At 36.3% G+C, this 21,179-nt stretch overlaps 1 protein-coding gene across 1 annotated transcript; it reads left to right on the top strand.

Annotated features, from left to right (window-relative positions):
- Nucleotides 1-728: 728 nt before the first annotated feature.
- On the top strand, nt 729-19,744 carry fshr (follicle stimulating hormone receptor). Its single transcript, XM_041974723.1, has 14 exons — nt 729-1,119; nt 5,085-5,156; nt 5,859-5,933; nt 6,176-6,250; nt 6,338-6,412; nt 11,107-11,181; nt 11,578-11,658; nt 14,221-14,289; nt 14,391-14,465; nt 16,290-16,475; nt 16,602-16,822; nt 17,107-17,288; nt 17,378-17,569; nt 18,662-19,744. Exons 1-14 carry the CDS (start codon nt 902-904, stop codon nt 19,193-19,195), a joined length of 2,130 nt encoding a protein of 709 aa, XP_041830657.1. The 5' UTR covers nt 729-901; the 3' UTR covers nt 19,196-19,744.
- Nucleotides 19,745-21,179: the final 1,435 nt, after the last annotated feature.

Raw genomic sequence — 21,179 nt, 5'->3', positions numbered from 1 at the left:
GGATAAGCTAATGCTAACAGACATTCACAGACACCAACACCACAGCGAAAATATTCAGTCTTTGTCTTATGTTTACCTTTTTCTCTTTTGTATGTGTGTGTTAGCTTATTTCTTTCTAAATAATGAAAATTAACTTATTACTACAAAGATTTCAAGAAGAGCTATTAAGCTAGCAAGCTTGTTTTACTAGCATTTTTTTTATTGATTATTACTCTTTCCATTTTGCAATTCAGAGCTTCTTTCTTTCTTACCTTCATTCTTTCCTTTTATTTATTTATGTATTCATTAATTCATTTATTCATTTATTTATTTATTCATTTATCATTATTCTGTCAAATGTAGAATGTGTCAACTTTCATAATAGGCTTGTCAACAGTGTGATGCTTTTTCAACCTTGTTTTGATAAGATTTTTTTTTCTTTTTTTTTTTGTAAGTGTCTTTTTGTTGTAACTATAACAAGGTACCATTTTTTAGTGACCAAACTCTGATTGCTTTTTGGTATGATTTCATTTCTGAGAGCTACGAGTTGCAGTGTGGAAACAGATTTCTGGATGAATGGGGGGGGGGAACAAATCTGCAAAAAAAACTTGGGTTTAATTCTGTACTGTGATGACTTTTAGACTGTTAAAAGACACACACAATCCAGAAGACACCTCCCACATCCTCATACACCCTTGAAGCCTTTCACACGCCCCCAACATTCATGACTGCATGAAAACACCAAAACACCTCACATGCCATTTTTTCTCTAGGCTAGTAACAAATCCTGACAGGAAAAACGAGCAAACAAGCAAAACTATCACATCAAACTGTGGGCTTTGTTGGAGGACTTGCATACATGTCAGCGTAAGTGGGTAAAAGACACCAAAGAAGAAGAAAACCTAGAAGATCAAAAAGTTAAATGTTTGGACCAAGGCATACTGAAAAGATGACGTTGATGATACAGATAATGTTAATAATACTAGTTGTAAATGTGGCAGCTACTTCTGTGCTTGGCTCCAAAATGGACCTTAAACATGGATTTGACACTGGTTGTGCCAGACTGATTGGCACATGCTGTGAAGTTGTATTTGGGGCCACGAAAATTCCCTCTAACATCTCTAACAACACCCAGTGCCTGTAAGTACCCTTAAAAGTTCTCACAGAAACATGTGGATGTAAATATATCTGCAGTTATTTTTTGGAGGAAATGCAGTGTTGTGGCTATTGTAGTTAAGATTTCAGTTGCACAAATTCTCACAAATTACTTGAATTTAAATGCAATTTCAAGATATTATAGTGGAGTTTTAATTTAATTTTGCACACACACACACACACACATATATATATATATATACACTTGGAAAAAGAAAAAAGGTTTGAGAGAACTATAGCCTAACAGTGTTCTGTTTGAAAACACCTGTGTTATTTCTTTATTGTTCTTTTTTTTCTTTTTTTTTTTAAACTTTCTAATTTGACATACAACCTGCCTTTCTGTTACTTATCATTTCTAAATAATAATAAAATTGCTGTATTTCTGTACTGGGGACATTCTATAGTGGCTGGACTCATAAAGTATCAGAGCCCAGAATATTGACACTTTAGTCTCTACAGAAAGTTTAAAACACTAAATATTGGATTTTTAATATCACAAGTCAACAGAATTCCAAACTATAAACTTATTAATGGTAATCTTCCTCAGGGTGTTGGAGTTGTTTATCTCAAACTGAGTTATTAAAGCTGCAAAAAAAAGTAAAGATTAAAACTCATCGTGTCTCTTAATTGATCAGCTAATAATGACATTTAGGTCTGTATTACAAAAGCACTTCTCAAATTGGTGCATTCTGTTCGCCATGCTCTTACACCATTTCACATTCAAAGGGTATGCAATGTTTACAAAATCCCATCCTGTGAGCTTGTATAATCACTTAGACTTTCGTATCTAATCCTCACTCATCTGCTCTTGGCTAAATTGTGCACCAGCTTCCTATTGCTGGTTTTATTAAACATTTATTAACTGAGGGAGTGCATGCAAAGCCTGTCTGCTCTTCCTCAGTGCAGCCACAGGTTAAAGATGTCCTTTAGAATTTTCTTGTAAACAGTTGAGTTTAAATTCAGTGTTTCAGCATTTACTGTGTGGGTGTACTGCATTCACGTTTACTAGCTTGAAGCCTTCACTGCATTTATAAGCACATTGTATGTTTTACCTGTTAGCAGAGAATATGACATGCTATCTGTGTCCCCACAAAATACTGGTGTCATCAAATAGTTTTGTGGGATCAATGCCCAAAAAGTCCACAATATTTTACTTTGAAAATTAGATTCATATTAAGTCTTCTAGATCTACAACACTGTATGAAATGTACACAAAAAATAAAAGGCAGTGATTTTTAAATCTCATAAACTAATATTGTATTCAATCATTATAGAGTTTATTTTAAAATATAAAAAATATAATGCTTAAAGTGAGAGATTTCAGGGTTTTATGAAAAACATGAATTCTTCTTGAATTTCATGGCAGTGGGCTTAAAGAATGTTTACCAACATATAGTATCCCATCTTTCTTGAAAAATAGTCCCTGAACATCTGGGAAGTGAGAAGACCAGGTGCTGGAATTTCCAGAGATAAAGTTCTCCCACTCTTGCCTGATAAACTCACTACAATGGATAAAATTTTTTGGTGCAATCCCCTGTTGTGAGCATGCAAGGGTCAGCAGGTGACAGTAGAGAAAAAACTTACTTTTAAACAGGAAGATACCTCCAGCAGAATCAGAAGATCAAAGGATTAAACATGCACCAAAACACAAGAGTAAAAAGTAGAATGCTGAGATTTGCTCAGTGCAACTTGAGATGTTTCCTTGCAGGCTAGTCTAGAGCAGCACAACTAAAGGGATTCCTTAAGTACTAAAGAAAGTAAACTGAGAGGCTTCACCAAAAAAGAAAGCTTAACCTGTTAAGCATTATCTTCAAAAAAATAAATAAATACATTTTTAAAAGCTTAAAACGATGCAATGATAGGGTTCATGTGCATGTTTTTGGTGTCTAGGGACATCTTGGGACCTCAGAGATTGTACAAAGTTTGTGTCTTTTACTATGAGTAAATTGCAATGAAACAGAGTGGAGATGGGAAATTTCTATCCTTGCCATTTTTATTTTTCCAATTATAACACAAAAAAAAAGTTAAATATAATTTATAAACATTAATGTTTGCACTAAAATATACTTTGGGTCTTGTTTGTTGACCATCAGGGTTTTTACACTTTGAGTAGCAGTTGAAACTAAACACCATGGTCTGTTTTGCTATTTTTTTTATAGTAGGTGATTACGTCTGTAGTTCTTTTTGTCCTTATAAAGGCCGATCAGGCTGTAAGGGTTATGCTTTATCTCAAAGATAAAGAGGATGTCTGTTTTACAAACACTGTATGTACTTTTTAGCATTGATGGTGTGTCTCCAGATGTGCATGCTGCCAGCTCCATTGGTACTACAATAACCTCACCGTCATCAGAGTTTCAGATTTTTTAACTAATCACTGACAACGAGCTCTATATTCCCTCCCCTAATTAGTTTGGAAGATGCAGCATCCATTAATTTCAAAGAGGAAATCCAAATTTAATCTAGATTAATTTTAATACAAAAGAACTTTCCTCTGTGAAAATATTGTCTGTTTCTACAAGTGTTGCTGAATCATGCAGTGGTTTGCAGCAGCAACATAATCTTGCCTGTTTTAATTCTATGCTGCTTCAGGGCCTTATAATTACTTCAATTTAAGACTGATATTTGGTGGTGTCTCATGTGCAGAGATGTCTCCAGATTCTCTCAAACTTCTGAAGATATTTTGTTGTCTAGGTGATGAAATATTGAAAGTCTTTGCAGGTTTAAGATGAAAGACATAATTGTGAAATTGTGTCTCAGTTTGGAGTCACAGATTTTTGCAAGATGCTGCACATCTTTAGTTCTGAAAGACCCTGCTTCCCTAAGGTGTTTTTTTTAATAAACCCCATCATTGAACCCCATTGAATTGATGCCAATTATCTTATTAGCTGTGACATGTTCCTCCAGCATTTTCTTTTTCTTCTTTTAGTATTGTTTACTTTCCTAACTTTTGATTGCCCAGTCATCAAAACTTTTAGAAATGTGTTGCTGCCTTCAAATTCAAGATGCACTTATGATTTTTATGAAATAGTAAAATGTCTCAAGTTTTCTGCTGTGAATAAATTATGGGTTTATGAGATTTGCAAATAAGCATATTCTGGTTTTATTCACATTTTAAGCAGCATTCCAACCAACCAAGCCAGTTTCATGCAACAGAGGCCTTATTTGCATGATTCACTAAACCACGAGAGGATAAAGAACTACAGTTGGACACCTTCCAAATAACTCTCAGCAAAATCTATTGTGTTTCTTATTGATTCAGAAATTTCAAGGTGTCACTCTAACTGACTGATTAAAAGTTTAGGTGTTTGACAGACTGGCACAGAGCAGAAGAGGGCAAAACACATTTGCAAGCAACTTCAAGGGCTAGAGACGAAGGACTAGTGGCATAACATTTAAAAACTTACACCTGGAGATACATATAAAGAGTTAAGTTACACGTAATCTTACTCATAGAAGCAATACTGATGCTCACACACACTTTCACACAGTTACAAACCAAGGACATACTAAATGCCAAAAGTAGCAAGTATTCCCAGGAGAATGCAGTGCAATGAGCTCCCAGGCAGCGATGCGTGTGTTCCCATCTCTTCTGCTCTGCTCAAAGGTCAAGGCTCAGGAGCAGCTGGGATATTTACAAGTATGTGGCAATGAATTGCCATTTCGGATGATCTACAACAGCCAGTTGCAAAATGCTTGGGATCCTCCACACACATTATTTACACAATTTATATCTTGCTTGGAAAGAAATCTTCGACAACAGTGAGTGAGTGATGACAGCCTATTTAATGATTCGGTGCACATATAAACATGAAAATCTAAAAGTATCGCACCCATATCCCTAACATACAGATGAAAATTTGTGCTGTTTGCTAATTATCTTCCACAATGTAAATACCTGTGATCAGTGTGTTGTTGAGGGCTGATGTGAGTGGCTTTGTCTGCATCAACAGGCAAGTTAAGCAAACACAGATCAGAGAGATTCAACAGCACGCCTTCATCCACCTCCAAAACCTCAGGAAAATGTAAGTGTGCCTGTTGCTCATCTTTATTATTTGATCATAATGATGTGCAGAAGTCAAAACACACAGATCTTTCAGACAGAGAAAAAAATTATTTACAATTTTTTCATGGATGAACTATGAAGTGGTCTTTAGCCCATTCAATGATTTCCACCGAATAATGACCTATCATCTTATAATCATCAGTTAGTTTTAGTCTTGTGCCCTACATATAGACTTATCCATGTTCTTTAAATCTTTTTTTAACAATACAGATGTTAAGTGATAAATCAGCATCACATTAAGCTGTGTTGAACCCCTACTCATCCTCTAGTGGAGTCTTTTGTTTTACCTGTACCATCCTTTATTAATTGTTTTTTTTTTTTTTATTTATTTATTTACTGTTCACTGGTTTTATTTACATTTCAGACATTACCTGATCATTACACTCAGGCTTTGGAAAATACAACTTTAAATAGCATTGTCTCTTATACATTCACACACAAAAAAGAAAAGCTCCACCTTTTTATGTTGGACCTCAGTGTGCAGAGTACCCTTTTTTTCTTCTTCTTTTTCCTTTTAGCCTATTTGCTTCATGTGCAGTGAGTGCTGTTTTAAGATGACCAATGAAATGAGTCACAACTTATTAGTGACTTGCTTCAGTTATGTTTTGATAACATTTTATTTTTCCATCTCTCCACTCTTTCCAATCTAATACTACACTAGTGCTATAGTGAGGAATGGCATGCTGCAGAGCATTGGTACATCTACCTTTGCCAGTCTCGCTCATCTTACTGACATGTGAGTATACAGATTTCTAAAAACCACTACACAAGCTCCGTTTTCTCCTACACTGTTGTGTGTTTAGTCTTCTAATAGAACAAGAGGAGCTGCAAACTCTGAGACGGCTGATCGCCCAGATAGTTGAGGAGAAAACTTGGCAGATACTATATGCATGCACCCACTGTGCATTTACATAATGGGTGCAAATGAAAGTCTGGCAGACTCATTTATAAACATATGTCATATTGTGTTTCCCTTAGCTTCATATCTGAAAACATTGCTTTGGAGAGTATAAAAGCTTTTGCATTCTCTGATCTCCCAGAGCTTACTGAAATGTAAGTATGTCTTTCAGGATGACTGCAGTGATGAAACCCTGTAAAACCAGTTATGTACAAGTGTGTAACTGAATGTGTTTCTTTCAGAGAGATAACCAAGTCAAAACACCTAAGATTCATCCACCCAGATGCTTTCAGGAACATTATGAACCTACGTCGTTTGTGAGTACTCACTGAGAGCGTAGCAAAGATAAACACTGTCTCTTTCAGTTTATGTTTTCATGTTCATTGTGAGTCCAAAATAGGTTATGGGTGACAGGCCTACTTATCATGGCCCACACAACCAGATACATGATTTTTTAATTAGGCTGGTTCCCTTGATGCAAAACCAAGATTCACTCTTCATCCAACCAATAAAACATTTCTTTCTGCTCCACAAAATGTGTTACTAACATCTCCCTGCATGTTACCTGTATGCGCTGAATGGTTTCTATCTTTAAAAACAATCTCAGTTTAACCATTTATAAGGAACAGTGCATTGCTAAAATCCCACAGGGACAGTACCATCAGTTCTGATGTACTTGCCCCAATTATAAGAACTAGGGCACAAAAACTCTGCATAAAATTTAAAAGGCATATTTCTTTTAACAATTAAAGTTCAAACAAGAACACCTGAGTAGTAAACAAAATACAAGTAAAAAAAATCCTTGTCTCAGTCTGGTTTCATTGTTTGAGCTTGATTGAAACCTATTTGAAAAAACTGAAATATATTACCCGTCAAAGGTTAATAAAAAGCAAGACCAAATCAGTTCTGCTGTTTGACAGTAAAGCTATAAAAAGAATAAATTTCCACTAAACTAACATTCTTCTACCATCTAGCATCTATCATTACCTCATCTTCCCGCCCCTTTTCGAGCATGATCTTTGTTTCATTTTTCTTTTTTGTATTTGGAATTCTCATGGCTGTACATGTGGTTTTGTATGTGCTCGAAATAAAACTTACTTACTTACTTACTTACTAGTGGCGATGAAGGTAAATGGACTCTTAGACTTTGTAAACTATGCATTAAACGAGAATTCATAATAAGTTAAACTTTCTTTCAAGGCGTTGGAGTTTTGAAATTGTAATGCTTGAGAAAACTGAACTTGTTACCCCATCCTACTTGCCTACACTGTGATAAAATACATGGCTTATTCTGGGATCTTTTTAGTTACTGACCACTATGTGCCTGACTGTCTTGCCCTGCATTGTGCATCATATATTTCCTTTTTTTCTTTTGTGGACACAAAAATAAAATTTCACATACCAATGCACTGTCATGGCATTTTAATAAATTGCATGAAAAGAGTGATTAAGCAACTTTAGCCTACACTGTCATGATCTGAGTTTTTGGTTTTTGTGGTCCTGTCATGTTTTTTTGTTCATTGGTGCAGCTGGTTTGATTTGGCTAACTCACTTCACCTGTTTCTTGTTAGTTTTCCTGTGTATATATACCCCTTGGTTTCATTTATTCCCCACCTGTCAATTGTAGTCTTGATGTCTCGTTTTGCCCATGTAGTCTTACTGCCACGCACCCATCATTTTCTCGCCTCAACCCTGACAAATACTACATAGCTTCTCAACCTTAAAACTCTGTGTCTGATTCGTTTTGATGGCACAATCAGCAGCATCGGACTCGAGTGGGTGGGGGGAGTGGTAAACTCAGGGCCCACTGCAGGGCAGGTCCTTGAAAATCCTGGAATGAAAAGGTTTAAACTTTTAAAATGTCTAATGAATTAATATGATAAAGTCAGTTTGCCTAAATGAAGGTATAGAGAGAATTAATTTTGCACTAACAATAATCATGGATGTTCTCTGAGGGCTCCATCACTACTCTAAAATCATAAAAAATGGTTCAGTCCAGATCCAAACCGTTCTGTTCAACTGAGTTAGACACAGAGCACAGCTGTGGAAGAAAGTCATGTACTTCCCAAAGAAGTGAAGTCTGGATACCAAAAAAGGGAAAGAAAATATAGTGAGAGGCAGCAGCTTCTTAGTCATGTTAGAGAAGACGTGAGCAGCACAGTTTGAGCTGAAATCAGCAGCAGGTGTCTGTAGGAAACGCGTTAGAATTCATTTTAGGGAATCAGAAATTCATCAAAGTTTTTACTCTTAAATTGCTACTTAAATTTAAAAGAATTTGATTTTACAGAACTCACAAAAAAAAAAAACAGTTCCACTTCGTATTGATGTTTTAGTCCTTTCCCAGTGATCCATCATGACATAGTTGGTGTCAGTGGATTTCTTGTGTTGTAAAGATGCCACTGGCATTGTGATCTGAAACACTGCATGCACCAGACCCCGAAGTCTGTAATTTTAATAACAAATTGTCTACTATCATTGTTTAAATTAATAAAATAAAACAGGACGAGAATTTTCCAACTTTAGGCCACAATGAATGATGAATAAGTAAGTGTCTGATTATTATATCACCTATTGCTGGTGCTTTTGAGTCAATACATTATAAAGATTTGTAACCTGGAAAAAGGGCTGTCTTATAATTATATGTCTTTAATTATTATATTATAATTAATATATATTATAATTATATATAATAATTATATGTCTTATATATTCAAAATAAAGGAGTGACATGAATCAGAAACCTGCCCAGCTTGCTTGTTTCAAGATACGTACTAGAAAAAGTTCACAGTCAAGGTTTACTACGTAGCAATCATGTTGGAACCTTTCAGTACCACTTTAATACTGTAACATCAGTATTAGCGAAGCTTAACATCATGAACCACATGGTCCTCAGTTTCAGAAACAGCAGCAGCAGCAGGTCCATCATGTCCAGATGATCACTGAGGATGTAAGACAAGATGAACTCATGGTGGCTGTTAATTATTCAGTTTACAACCAATCATCTATCTAGCTTGTACGGGGTCTGTCCTTCTTGTGGCACAAAGTGAGATACAGAAGATGTAAGTAAAGAAATGAGAAGTAAGGGTTAATCTGAATGGTCTGTATTTATTTAGCACTTTACTGTATCTGGAATGATACCCAAAGCACTTTACATTATACAACCACGACCCATCAGAAGCAATTTGGGGTTCGGTGTCTTGCTCAGGGACACCTCGACAGGAGCTTGACAGACCGAGGATCGAAGTGGCAACATTCAGGCTACAAGACGACCACTCTACCCACTGAGCCATGCCGCTCAGTGAAAATAGTGAGGAGGTTGAGGAGAGGAAAGCAGAGGGACAGGAAGACAGCCAGAGGCTGTGCAAAGCAGAAGAGTCTCTGGGAGATGAACCAGGACCATGGCCAGAGAAGCCATTTTGCCATTTAGAGGTTAAACTAAGATTATATTTTTTACCATAGTCCTATACCAGGGGGAAAGTATGCGTGAGAACTATCGATCGACAAAGATGGTTTGTAGATAGGGTCCAAAATTTCATGGTACGCCCATACGCCCACAGGCACAGTAATAATCATTATGCACATTCCTGACGTTGTCTTTGATCTATGGCAACCCAAGGCTGAGTACCTGCACTTCACATCTTTGAGTTTTAGCCCGGGGCATCTCATGACACCAGCACTTTGCTTTACGGCACTGCATCACACACTGCCAGCTGGATATCAACATACTGGCCGCTTTGGGTGTGCACCATGGTTGATTCAGCAAAGAAACTCAAGAGGATATCACTAAAGAACTTGAAGAAAAAAGGGGGAAAGAGCAGGACATTAAAAAGGAATTAATATAGAAATTACTTTTACTAGAAAAGAGATCTGAGAAGAGACAAGATAGATGCTAAGTTACCCTTCGTTAAGGGGCGCCAAAGTGCAAAAATCTGACAAAATCCAATTGTGGCACCACTTTAATGAATCAACAACCCCATGTTTAGTGGCTGAAAGAGTTTGGTTTATGAGTGATAACCTGATCCATTTCCTGTAGGACCTTAAATGCTTGTAATGATTCACCTTTAAACAGACATTTTTAGAATGTCTACCACATATGGCTAATTAGGATATAAGTTCCAACAAATTTTTCCACAAGAAAATGTTGAGTGACCACAAAAATAGCTTACAGGAATACAGCCTCACTGTATTACATAAAATCATCCCAGAACAAATGTTTAATTAGTTTTAAAATGGCAACAAAAAAAAAAAGAAAGTCAGCCCAGGAGGTCAGAGGGAAGTGAAAACCAGGAGATCCACAGTCATGTCTAGTCAGACCAAATAACTTTGAGTCTGATTTTTTTTACCCACTCTTTGCTTATGCTTGCACTTCTTTTGCTTAGTTATGGCATTAAAATGTAAATGTTTGGGGTTGTAAATACTTTACTTACCTAAACATACCTCATTACTATATCTACTGTGCATTGCAAATGTCTTTTTTAGTCCCATGCCATCTATTAAAAAAAAAAAAAAAAGAAAACACTGACTGAAATATATTAGTTTGGAAGTTGCAGCCATAAGTAGCAATGCAATAATTTGTTATAGGATGGTGTTTTAAACCAGAGGAGCTTCATAAATAACCCATTTACACTCTACAGTCTATGGTCTGCTAAACTAACTTTTTTTTTTATTGGTTGAAATAATAATTAAAAACAAAAAAAGCAATGCAATCTTTTTAGCAATGCACCGTTACCTTCGCGGACACCATTTGTACAATTCTCATATTGTTGCTTCCATGACTACGAACAGTTTCTGAACCAGTTCTTGCTTCTCATTAAATTTTTAACATGATAAGCATCTAATTTTCCCTCTGAAATTTAAGCTCCTTGCTTAGTTTAGGAATTTTTCCACTCGTTGTTTTAGCACAGTTAGTACAATGAATGCTACATGTGTGTTATTTTGTGACTGCACAGTGTTATTCAGTGGTTGCAGTTTAAATGTATTAACATTTGTTGGCTGAATTTTTACATCACAGGACCATCTCTAACACTGGCCTGAGAATTTTTCCAAACCTCTCCAAGATCCACTCCTTGGCCCAGCGCTTTCTGTTGTAGGTGTCAGCAGACAATGAAAGTAAACCAAAGCATGCACAGAAACACCCACACACCATGATTCCTGCATGAACCTAAATTTATAAGCACACAGGATTAAGTTTGCTCAAAAGAAATCACATATCAAATGCAGACATGGATGCAGTGAAAACCTATACATAGAGGAATCCTTAGAGATTCATCTCTTTGAAGCAAACCTTCCTTCCTGTCTTATTCTAGCTATCATCTGACATCTGTCTTTTGTGGGTTTCACAGGGATTCTGAGTTACATTATATATTTTGCACTTGCACTATTTGTCCCTGCTGAGGTCTTTTTGTAAAACTGTAATTCTATTTCTCATTTCCCTTCTTCTTTATTAATTATGTTATCTTTTCTTTAATCTTTTGCTGATCAGCGACCTTCATGACAACATCTACTTAGAGGTTGTCCCTGCAAATGCCTTCAAAGGCCTCTGCACACAAACAATTGAAGAGATGTGAGTGATTTACCTTTCAAAAATACACCACTTTCATTCAAATCCAAGCAAGCATTGCACAGTGATAAATGTTCCCTGAATTTTTCTATTTCTCTTCTTTTTCTGTTTTTGTACTCTTTTAGACTGTCACCACATTTATGTTCACATCACTTCACATTTTTCCTTTGTCTCTATCTCAGCAGCAGCTCATAAATCCAGCTGAAAATTGCACATTGAGTCAAGTTCAAATGAAAAATCTATAATATGCTTCATCCACATGCCAGTACTTGTTAGTCTGGTGAAGATAATGCTGAAATTAAATCAGTGTTGGTTTGTTTCCTCAGCTTTATTGTTCTTTAGCAAAATACCTTCATCATCTCCTGTTAAAAGTTTTAGGGTTATCAAAGAAAAAAAAATTTAATATAACAGAAAACTTTTCATTTCAGGCATAAATCCTCCAATTAACATTTCACTTTGCACTGACTATGCCTAAAATCCAAATGGACCTCCAGGAGTCACTTTAATAACAGACAATCAATTTCTAACAAATATTCTATGGAAACTGATCGGGATGAATCTCAGATGCAGATGAAGTCCAAGTGGATGCAGCATGCAATGTATTTCTATATGTTTAACTACAACCACATTCTTAGTCATAATGCAGCATTTATACAGCATCATCTCATCCACTGCCTATGAGGGCGATAATATTTGTCTGTCCAGGCTGTTTACATTTTATGAACAGGATGTAAAAGACATAAAACCACCAAATGTGATAAAACTTGTGATTTGTCTTAAAGTAAGTTTTTCTAATAACCAGTATAAGTGTTTGAATGATTAAAGTCATACAATGCAGGATCATCCTAATTAAACAACTGTTTTTAAAATAATAATATTGGCTATTTGCTTTTACAAATGTTGCTTTATTTGTTACATTAGATGGCCACTTTAGTTCTATTAATCAGTTCATTTTTCCAAAAATCTAGACCCTTTTAGAAGGTTTTCATGGGGTTTACATATTTACATGTGCCAGCCCCGGCTGACCCCATCATCAAAAGGATTTCAAGACCCTGAAAACACATTGCAGTTTGATTTAAGTTTCTTATATGGTTCAGTTACCCCAGATATACGATACTGGAGCTTTTTTTTTTAAACCACGTCACATATATATATATATATATATAAGCGTAATATTTCTTAATCTCCATTTACTAAACCTCGCCAGAATCAGTTTAGACACTGGAGAGGTCCATTTCACTCTTTGATGCATCTTAAACGTAATGACATATTTTATAATAATAATAATTCAATGACACTTGCATTTATAATAGCACAAAAGTGACAGGCCCAGTTCTGTGTCATGGTGTTTTCTTTATATGATTTTACAGATAATTTTTTTCTGACATTTACTTAAAGAAATAGTTCAGTATTCCAGGATTAGGCTTTTCAAATGAGACTGGAAAATGGAATTTTACTCTTTCCACAGTAAATATGAGGATTTGCTTAGCCTAGCAAGCGAACTGGAAACTTCTTACAAGGTAACAAAATCCTCCTATCAGCACCTTCAAACCTCACTAATTACTGTACTGTTCATTCAGTCTGGACAAATATCAAAAGTGTAAAAACGACACCTTGTGGTTTCACATAAATAAAGTATCTGACTTTTCTTTAGCTCTAAATTGTTGCCAGGCAACCAGTGAGAACCCAGGAAGTTACTGCAACTGGCTGATAAATAGTCTGGCACGTAAATCCCTACAAAACTAATTTTTGAAAGCCTTACAAAAACAATATAATGCTTTAATTAAGCCACAAAGGTTTTAAAAATTTAGACAGAGCCAGGCCAGCTGGTTCTTTTTGCTTCCAGCTTTTGCTCTTCGTTAAGCTTTCCGGCTGCTGACTATAACCTCGTGCATGCAAGAGAAGGGCAGCAATCTCTCAGCAAAAACATTAAATAAGCCTATTTTCTTATATCAAATTGTAAAGTTATATCTCAAATACAGGACTTTACTGACCCCCCTGATTTTATCCCAGAAATATAATATATCTGAAAAACAGATACAAGACACAATGCAGAAGATAAAAAGTGAAGAAATGTAAAAATTAGAAAGAGGCAGTATAAAAACAAAGAAATGCAAAACCACCAATAAAGAACAAACAACAGTCATAAAGAAATTAGACAGCAACCTTAAAAGAAACATCTACAAAAAGAAGAACTTAATGTGATGTAAACTGAGAACAGACCACAAAACAACCACAAATTTATATTAAAATGGGACAAAGACAAAGGTTGACATGTTATGTCTTTACATAGAGATATGATGTTTCATATCTGGTCAATGCCTACAGCACATCATCTATACAACTAAACAGTAGAACAACGAGATAACAAAATAGATAACAAATACAGTGAACATATAGTATTTTTTTAACAAAAAGTTTGTGTATTTGCTCAGCTTTGGTTAGTGGGGAACAAAAGAAGTGCAAACACACAGTTTGGCGTCAGCAGCTCTAATAAATTTACTTTTGGGAATGATCAGTGTTGGAGCCACGTGACTGTAATTTGGCTTCATTTTCTTATGACAGACGGCTCACCAGAAATGGCATCAAGGAGGTGGCAAGTGGCGCCTTCAACGGAACAAAGATGTACAGATTGTGAGTCACAGACAGACGCAGAATTACAAACAGAAGATTTGCAAAAAAAAATATATAGTCATCCTACATATTTCATTTCGCTCATTCTGCTTCTCCTTTAGGCTCCTCAGAGACAACAAACAGCTTACTCACATCAGTCCCAATGCCTTTGTGGGTTCCAGTGAGTTGGTGGTACTGTAAGCATGACATCCAACAGTATCTCGTGCCTACATGATTCACCCTCCTCATCATCTTTTACTGAACTCTAACTGCATGAAAAAAAAAAACAAAAAGAAACAGAGAAATGTGTGGGAAGATACTTAAAAAACTTTTTGTAGATTAAAGTTAAAAGAGATAGATGGTCAATTAAATGAGAAAGAACTCTTTCTTTTGAAATGGGAATCAAACAAAAGTGCAGTTATATTTCAGGATGTGATTGTTATAGACCATATATATATATATTTGCCTTTATATTTATATATGTATTGGTCTTCTATAACATCCCAACAGAAACTATACATTACCGTGCAAATTTCTAACAAATCAAGTTTAAAAAGCTAAACCAAAGTCACTGTTTTTGGTTGATGTTATCCTTTTGGCTGATGGGTTTGTTGCAGTCAACAAGCTAAATTTCTGCCGATACCAATAACAGCCAATACGTGTGCATCCCAAGTTAAAACGTGCAAATATAATTGGAAATACATTATGTAAGACAAAAACAGAGTTTGTACAATTCTAAAAGTCAATATTTGGTTAATTTTTAATTATTTAATACAGTCTAGGTTCTCTAAGGCAAGCTTTCTATTCGTTTCCTTAAGTAGTTTTCAGGGATAGTTTTAGAGGCCTCTTGAAGGACATTTCAAAGAATCTTTGGATGTTGGCTGCTTTTTGTTCTGTTCTCTGTCAAGATGATCCCACACTCATTCAGTAATGTTAAAGTCCAGGCTTTAGGGAGGATTCATCACTCCATAAGACTTGTTGCCACTGACTTGGATAATGCAGCCTTTTCTCCCCGTTTCCTTTTAAGAAGGGAGGAAATTTCAGCAAACAGTAGATCTTTCATCTGCAACTGCAACTTCTTCTTTTGTCCTCCGTTTCTAGTTTCTGCAGTTTATTGAAGGACTTATTACCCTATTCTCATGAGATAAGCAAAGTTTTCAGCTAATATTTCACCTCGCTGCTGCGTAAATACTTCTTCTAAAGATACAATTTAATTGGTTCTTTGTTTAGCTGTCTGTTATTTGTTGACACAACACTGATTCATCCCATGAAATAGGTTCCTTTATCATACTTAATTATTCATGGGTCAGTGTCAGCTTAACATAAAAAAATATATTCTTTTGAAAATGGTCAGATACAAGGACTGGACTTAAAATGAGTGAAAAAGCAGCCAAAGTCTAAAGATGAACTTAGAAAGACCTTCACAAAACCAATAAACTATTGCTTAAGACCGTTTAAAAAGATTAGAGTAAAATCTGACTGTTTAGAAGGAAAATATGGTGAAAGCTGACTCAAGACTTTTGTACAGCCTTGTATTTTTATGACTCTTAAATATGAACTTTGGGTTTCATCAACTAATCAAAAAACCTGTTTCCAAAGTGGACTGCTTTATATCATGCAAATAAAAGTACAGTACAGTTACTTTCAAGTCATTTAAACCTGATATTCATAATTGAATACAGGTCAATGTTGTTGTTTCTTTCTCGAATGCATGTTCTATTCAAAGTCAGCAACATGATTCAGAAAAGGTTGAAACAAGGGAGATTACACAGTTCAGAAAATGAGATGTTCTTTCGCCATGTTTGATCAAGGATTTCATCTGCTTAACAGTTTAGGGCCTTTTTTGTTATAATTGTTTTGTTTCCTTTGCATTTTGTATTTGTTTACTTGGTATGCACCATCCCAACTCTTCTGGAAACAAGGCCATGAGTCAAATTAATGCAAAAACAGTAGAACAATGTTAGAAATTCAAGTACAATGACCCCCCTGCTAAATCCTCTTGTCTTTATTTGTCTCTGCAGGGACATCTCTCAAACAGCAATCAGTTTTCTACCAGTCTCCATCCTTGGTGGTCTCAAAAATCTGTTTGCAAAGTCTGCCTATCAGCTGAAAGAACTTCCTCCTCTGCAGCACTTTACCAATCTGCACTTAGCCAATCTGACATACCCATCACACTGCTGCGCCTTTCAAAATGTGCACAGAAACAGGTAACATGTTGTTATACTGTTCTTGTATCCATTGTTGCAGTTACCCTAAAACATTTAGACCAGTTGAATCATTAGCCCTATTTAAGCACTGTAACCTAGGTTCACTTGTGTGGTGTTGTGTTGTAGATCAAGGTGGAATCCACTGTGTGACCTCCCCAAAGCAAGGGATATGACTCCCTTCTTCAGGGACCACTGTACAAACTCCACTTTTGTCACCTGCACCCCAACACCTGACAACTTCAACCCTTGTGAAGATATCATGTCCCCTGTTCCCTTAAGGGTCCTTATCTGGATCATCTCTGTCCTCGCCCTGCTGGGCAACGCAATGGTTCTTCTTGTACTCTTAGGTAGGAAATTTGGAAAACAAACCTCATGTCAAGTTTTGGCCAGTTCTGCATGGCATTTAGCCACATGTGCTGCATGTGATTGTTCTGTTTGTGCATCTCAGATGTTCTACTGTCAAGGGTGTAAAAATGTATTCACATTTCCCCAAGTTCTTTACTAAAGTATAAACTTGGCCCCACAACTATGTCATCATGTCTCAGTGTTTTGATCTGTGGGACAATTTTCCGCTTTGAATGCATATTACTAAGTGAGTTGAGTATTTTTCATTTCCACCACTGTGTGGCAGGCAGCCGCTCCAAGCTGACTGTTCCTCGTTTCCTCATGTGCCACTTGGCCTTTGCTGACCTCTGCATGGGCATCTACCTGGTAGTCATAGCAACTGTAGACATGCTCACGCATGGACGGTACTACAACCATGCCATTGACTGGCAGATGGGGCTTGGCTGTAGTGCAGCAGGCTTTTTCACGGTAAGAATACGCAGATAGAGTTGACTGCATGCATTAATGAAGAGACTCATCAATATCCATGTTTGAATAAATTACCATGTCATTTACAGGTGTTTGCCAGTGAGCTGTCAGTGTTCACATTAACAGCCATTGCTGTGGAGCGCTGGCACACCATCACACACGCTCTGCGGCTTGACCGTAAGCTTCGCCTGAGGCACGCTTGTATCATCATGACAGCTGGTTGGATCTTCTCCTCGCTGGCTGCTTTACTGCCCACAGTTGGGGTCAGCAGTTACAGCAAAGTGCGTACTTTAGTCAATCACATTTAGTCTTTCTTTATTTTTAAATATTTATAAAGGTCATTCTACATATTGAAAAGCAGAATATGTTATATAAGATTAAAAACTACAACTAATTTATTTTCATCTGTAAATAATCTGTTTAATTTCTCTTTTGAATGACTGATTGTTCTGTTAAACCCCAGGAGAAAAAGAAAATGTGTGGTCATTATTCTGTAGGGATCAAAGCAGTATCATCAAATATGCAGTACAGCTCAACTAACACACAAAAACACAAAGATATACTACTGAATTTGAAGTACAATATTGCTCATTTTTGTCAATATATTATATGTTGTGAGATGCAAAAGAGATTACAGTAAAATGACCAAAAAGAAACAAGATGGTAGAGTTGATAGTGACCGAAACAGGATTTCAAAACAACCACATACTACATAGATAACTACTAAAACACATGGAATTATCACAGGAGATGCAAAATTGAGGCTAAATTGCTCCTGGAAGAAATGCAAAATCACCAAACTGATACTAAACAACCAAAAGTAAATTCCAAATTAATAATGTAAGACAAAAAGTATTCTAGATGTGAATAAATTGAGAGTAATTGAAAAAAATGTATATTGAGCGCAGAAAGACACAAAATAAGCTAAATCTATGTTTCTCAGTCCTGGTCTTCAGGACTTTACAAAAGAAGTTGATGAGGAAGCTGATTAAACTGAATCAGATGTGTTGTAGTAGGAACACATCTAAAGGAAAGGAAACAAAATAAATAAGAAATAAATATGAAGAACCCATTTTGATGCAAAACATCTGCAAGTAGCAAGCCTCTTTCAATCTTTTGAAGATGAGTGTATTTCCAGTGGTGCTCAGGGCCGATAGTTTGACATGTTTTCTATTGCATTTCCACTGTTGCCACCGAGTACTAAAAGTTGCCAGTTTCAGGATGTACATCCTAAATTATAATAACAAAGCTCTCAGCTCTGTCTTCATACAACAGGTGTCTATATAGCCTACTTATATAGCCCAGGATATGATGTGAAAATTTAGATTAGTCAGGCCTCTCATCATTGTGTTTGAATGTATCTCTTGATGCAGGTGAGTATCTGCCTGCCAATGGATGTGGAGTCTGTGGTCTCACGGGTCTATGTGGTTTCCCTACTTCTTCTTAACATCCTGGCCTTCTTCTGTGTGTGCGGCTGTTACCTCAGCATCTACTTGACTTACCGCAAGCCTCCATCTCCGCCAGCCCACGCCGACACCCGCGTGGCTCAGCGCATGGCCATCCTCATCTTCACCGACTTCGTCTGCATGGCTCCAATCTCCTTTTTTGCCACCTCGGCTGCCCTGAAGCTCCCTCTCATTACTGTCTCGGACTCCAAACTCTTGTTGGTCCTTTTCTACCCCATCAACTCATGCTCCAACCCCTTCCTGTACGCCTTCTTCACTCGCACCTTCAGACGGGACTTCTTTCTCCTTGCGGCTCGCTTTGGCCTGTTTAAGACTCGGGCACAAATTTATCGAACAGAAACTTCCTCCGGTCAGCAGCTAACATGGACCTCTTCAAAGAGCAGCCGTGTGATGTGCTCTTTGGCAAATACTCTAAGTCTAGATGGGAAGCAAGAGTGCTGACTGTCAACCAAACATCCAAAGATAAAAACATTTACAACAGTGTATTCCTCCCAACGTATGACAGCATTATGGCAGTTTGTAATGGAAACTTTAAGAAAGTTTAAGAAATGAATGCTAAATTCTGTTTCAGTTCATCACTTGTGATTTAGATAAGTTAGTCTTCATATCTCCAGTGAATTACTACTTCAAATCTTCATAGATGATACAGAGTTTCAGGCTCAGTCTTGTTTTGAATTACTTAAGTGTTTCACCTCTGATCAGCAACAACACAAGGCATCCAGTCTCTGATGCTCAATTTAGATCATGTATCCCCTGTAAAATACTATCAAATGAGAACTATTGCAATTAAAACACAAGAACTGCAGATAATTGTAGGAAATCTGGGTCATATAGCTGTCCTAGATATCCTTATGTTTGTTGTAAGTTGTTTGAAGTGCCAGATGGGTGCATATTCCACCAACATTTTATAAGCAGAAGAGTAGAAGAAGTTGTAAAATTGATGACTTCATCCATCGGCTTGTGCAACAAACAGCATCGAGTCGGTATCCCAAGATAATGCAACAAATTAAAGTGGAACAAACAGTTTGACAACATGTGGGATGTTGCCATGTGCACACGAGAACTCAGCATTTATTGAATTTTCAATGTTGTAACTGAATGATATTCATTAAAAAGAACACTACAGGGACCTACTGATTAATAATCTCCTCATACACTCAGTCTGCTGAAGCTTTTTGTGTCTCCATATCCCCACTACTCAACGGTGTCCCTGTTTTCCTGAATGAAGTCTCTGTAATCATCTTTGAAATATAATTATGCTTGCTTGCTTTGTAAAAAACATGTTATTGGTTGTTTTTTCATATCATTTATAAAGTTGTTTATTAACCTTTCTGCTTGTGGGTATTTATTAGAAAAAAAATCTTTTTCAAACATATGCATGTGCAATGGATGTTTTTATCTAGCAGTGCTGTCCTTCGGATCATCCAAAGCTTTCAAGGACAATGTGAGCCTACCAACCTCCATTCTGTTTACCAAGGTGGGTGGGTGGGTGTAGGAGCACAGACTACACAGCTGCTCATTCAACTTATTACAGGAGGATGGATACAACAGCAAGATAAGATGCAAACACACTCAGCAGAAACCCCGAGTTTCAAGGCTGCAGCTGCAAGGAGGAATCTGAGCCTCTCATTGATATGGATGCACTGCCTCCTACATGCTAAATATGTGGGTGCGTTTTTACACTTTAACCATCAGGTGATGCTAATGACTCAGGATTCATTGCTGTGTCTGTCATGGTCTACAGGCACCATAAATTTGCTAGGAAAAATAATAAACATATCATGTCAAAAACTGATAAAACTGCACTTCTGTTAATAGAATTTTATCAAAACATACTAATGAAATAATTAACTTTTCATTAGCAGATTCAGGATATTTCTTGGATACACTGAGTAATGAAATAACTGTTTTGTTAATCTACAGAAGAAAGAAAGAAAGAAAGAAAGAAAGAAAGAAAGAAAGAAAGAAAGAAAGAAAGAAAGAAAGACAGAAAGAAAGAAAGAAAGAAAGAAAGAAAGAAAGAAAGAAAGAAAGAAAGAAAGAAAGAAACATCCAGAAGAAAAGACTGTTCGGTCTTGAAGAGTTTCGGTTCATAGCCTGATCATTTGCAGCTAAATAGTGTCCTCTGGTGGCTACTTAATATAAAACAACACCATTACCAAATGTTCCACAAAAAATCTTTTAAGTCTTTTGTTTGTCTTTAAGTTTTCTGTTGTTATTGTTGTTTAGTTTTTAAATGGCCAAATAATTTATAAATTTTTAGTAACAATTTTTGTTATTAACAAACTGATGACATTTGGAGACAAATAATGTAATAATAATATCAACAAACCCCCACTTTCTATTACCTTAAATTACTATAAGGTAATGCACATTTAATCAAATAAAAGAAGAGGCTTCAAATTAAAATAAAGCCATAAATTAT

Source organism: Melanotaenia boesemani, chromosome 21 (assembly GCF_017639745.1).
Source record: "Melanotaenia boesemani isolate fMelBoe1 chromosome 21, fMelBoe1.pri, whole genome shotgun sequence".
NCBI classification, from domain to species: Eukaryota; Metazoa; Chordata; class Actinopteri; order Atheriniformes; family Melanotaeniidae; genus Melanotaenia; species Melanotaenia boesemani.
This window is presented reverse-complemented; position numbering and strand designations above follow the sequence as displayed.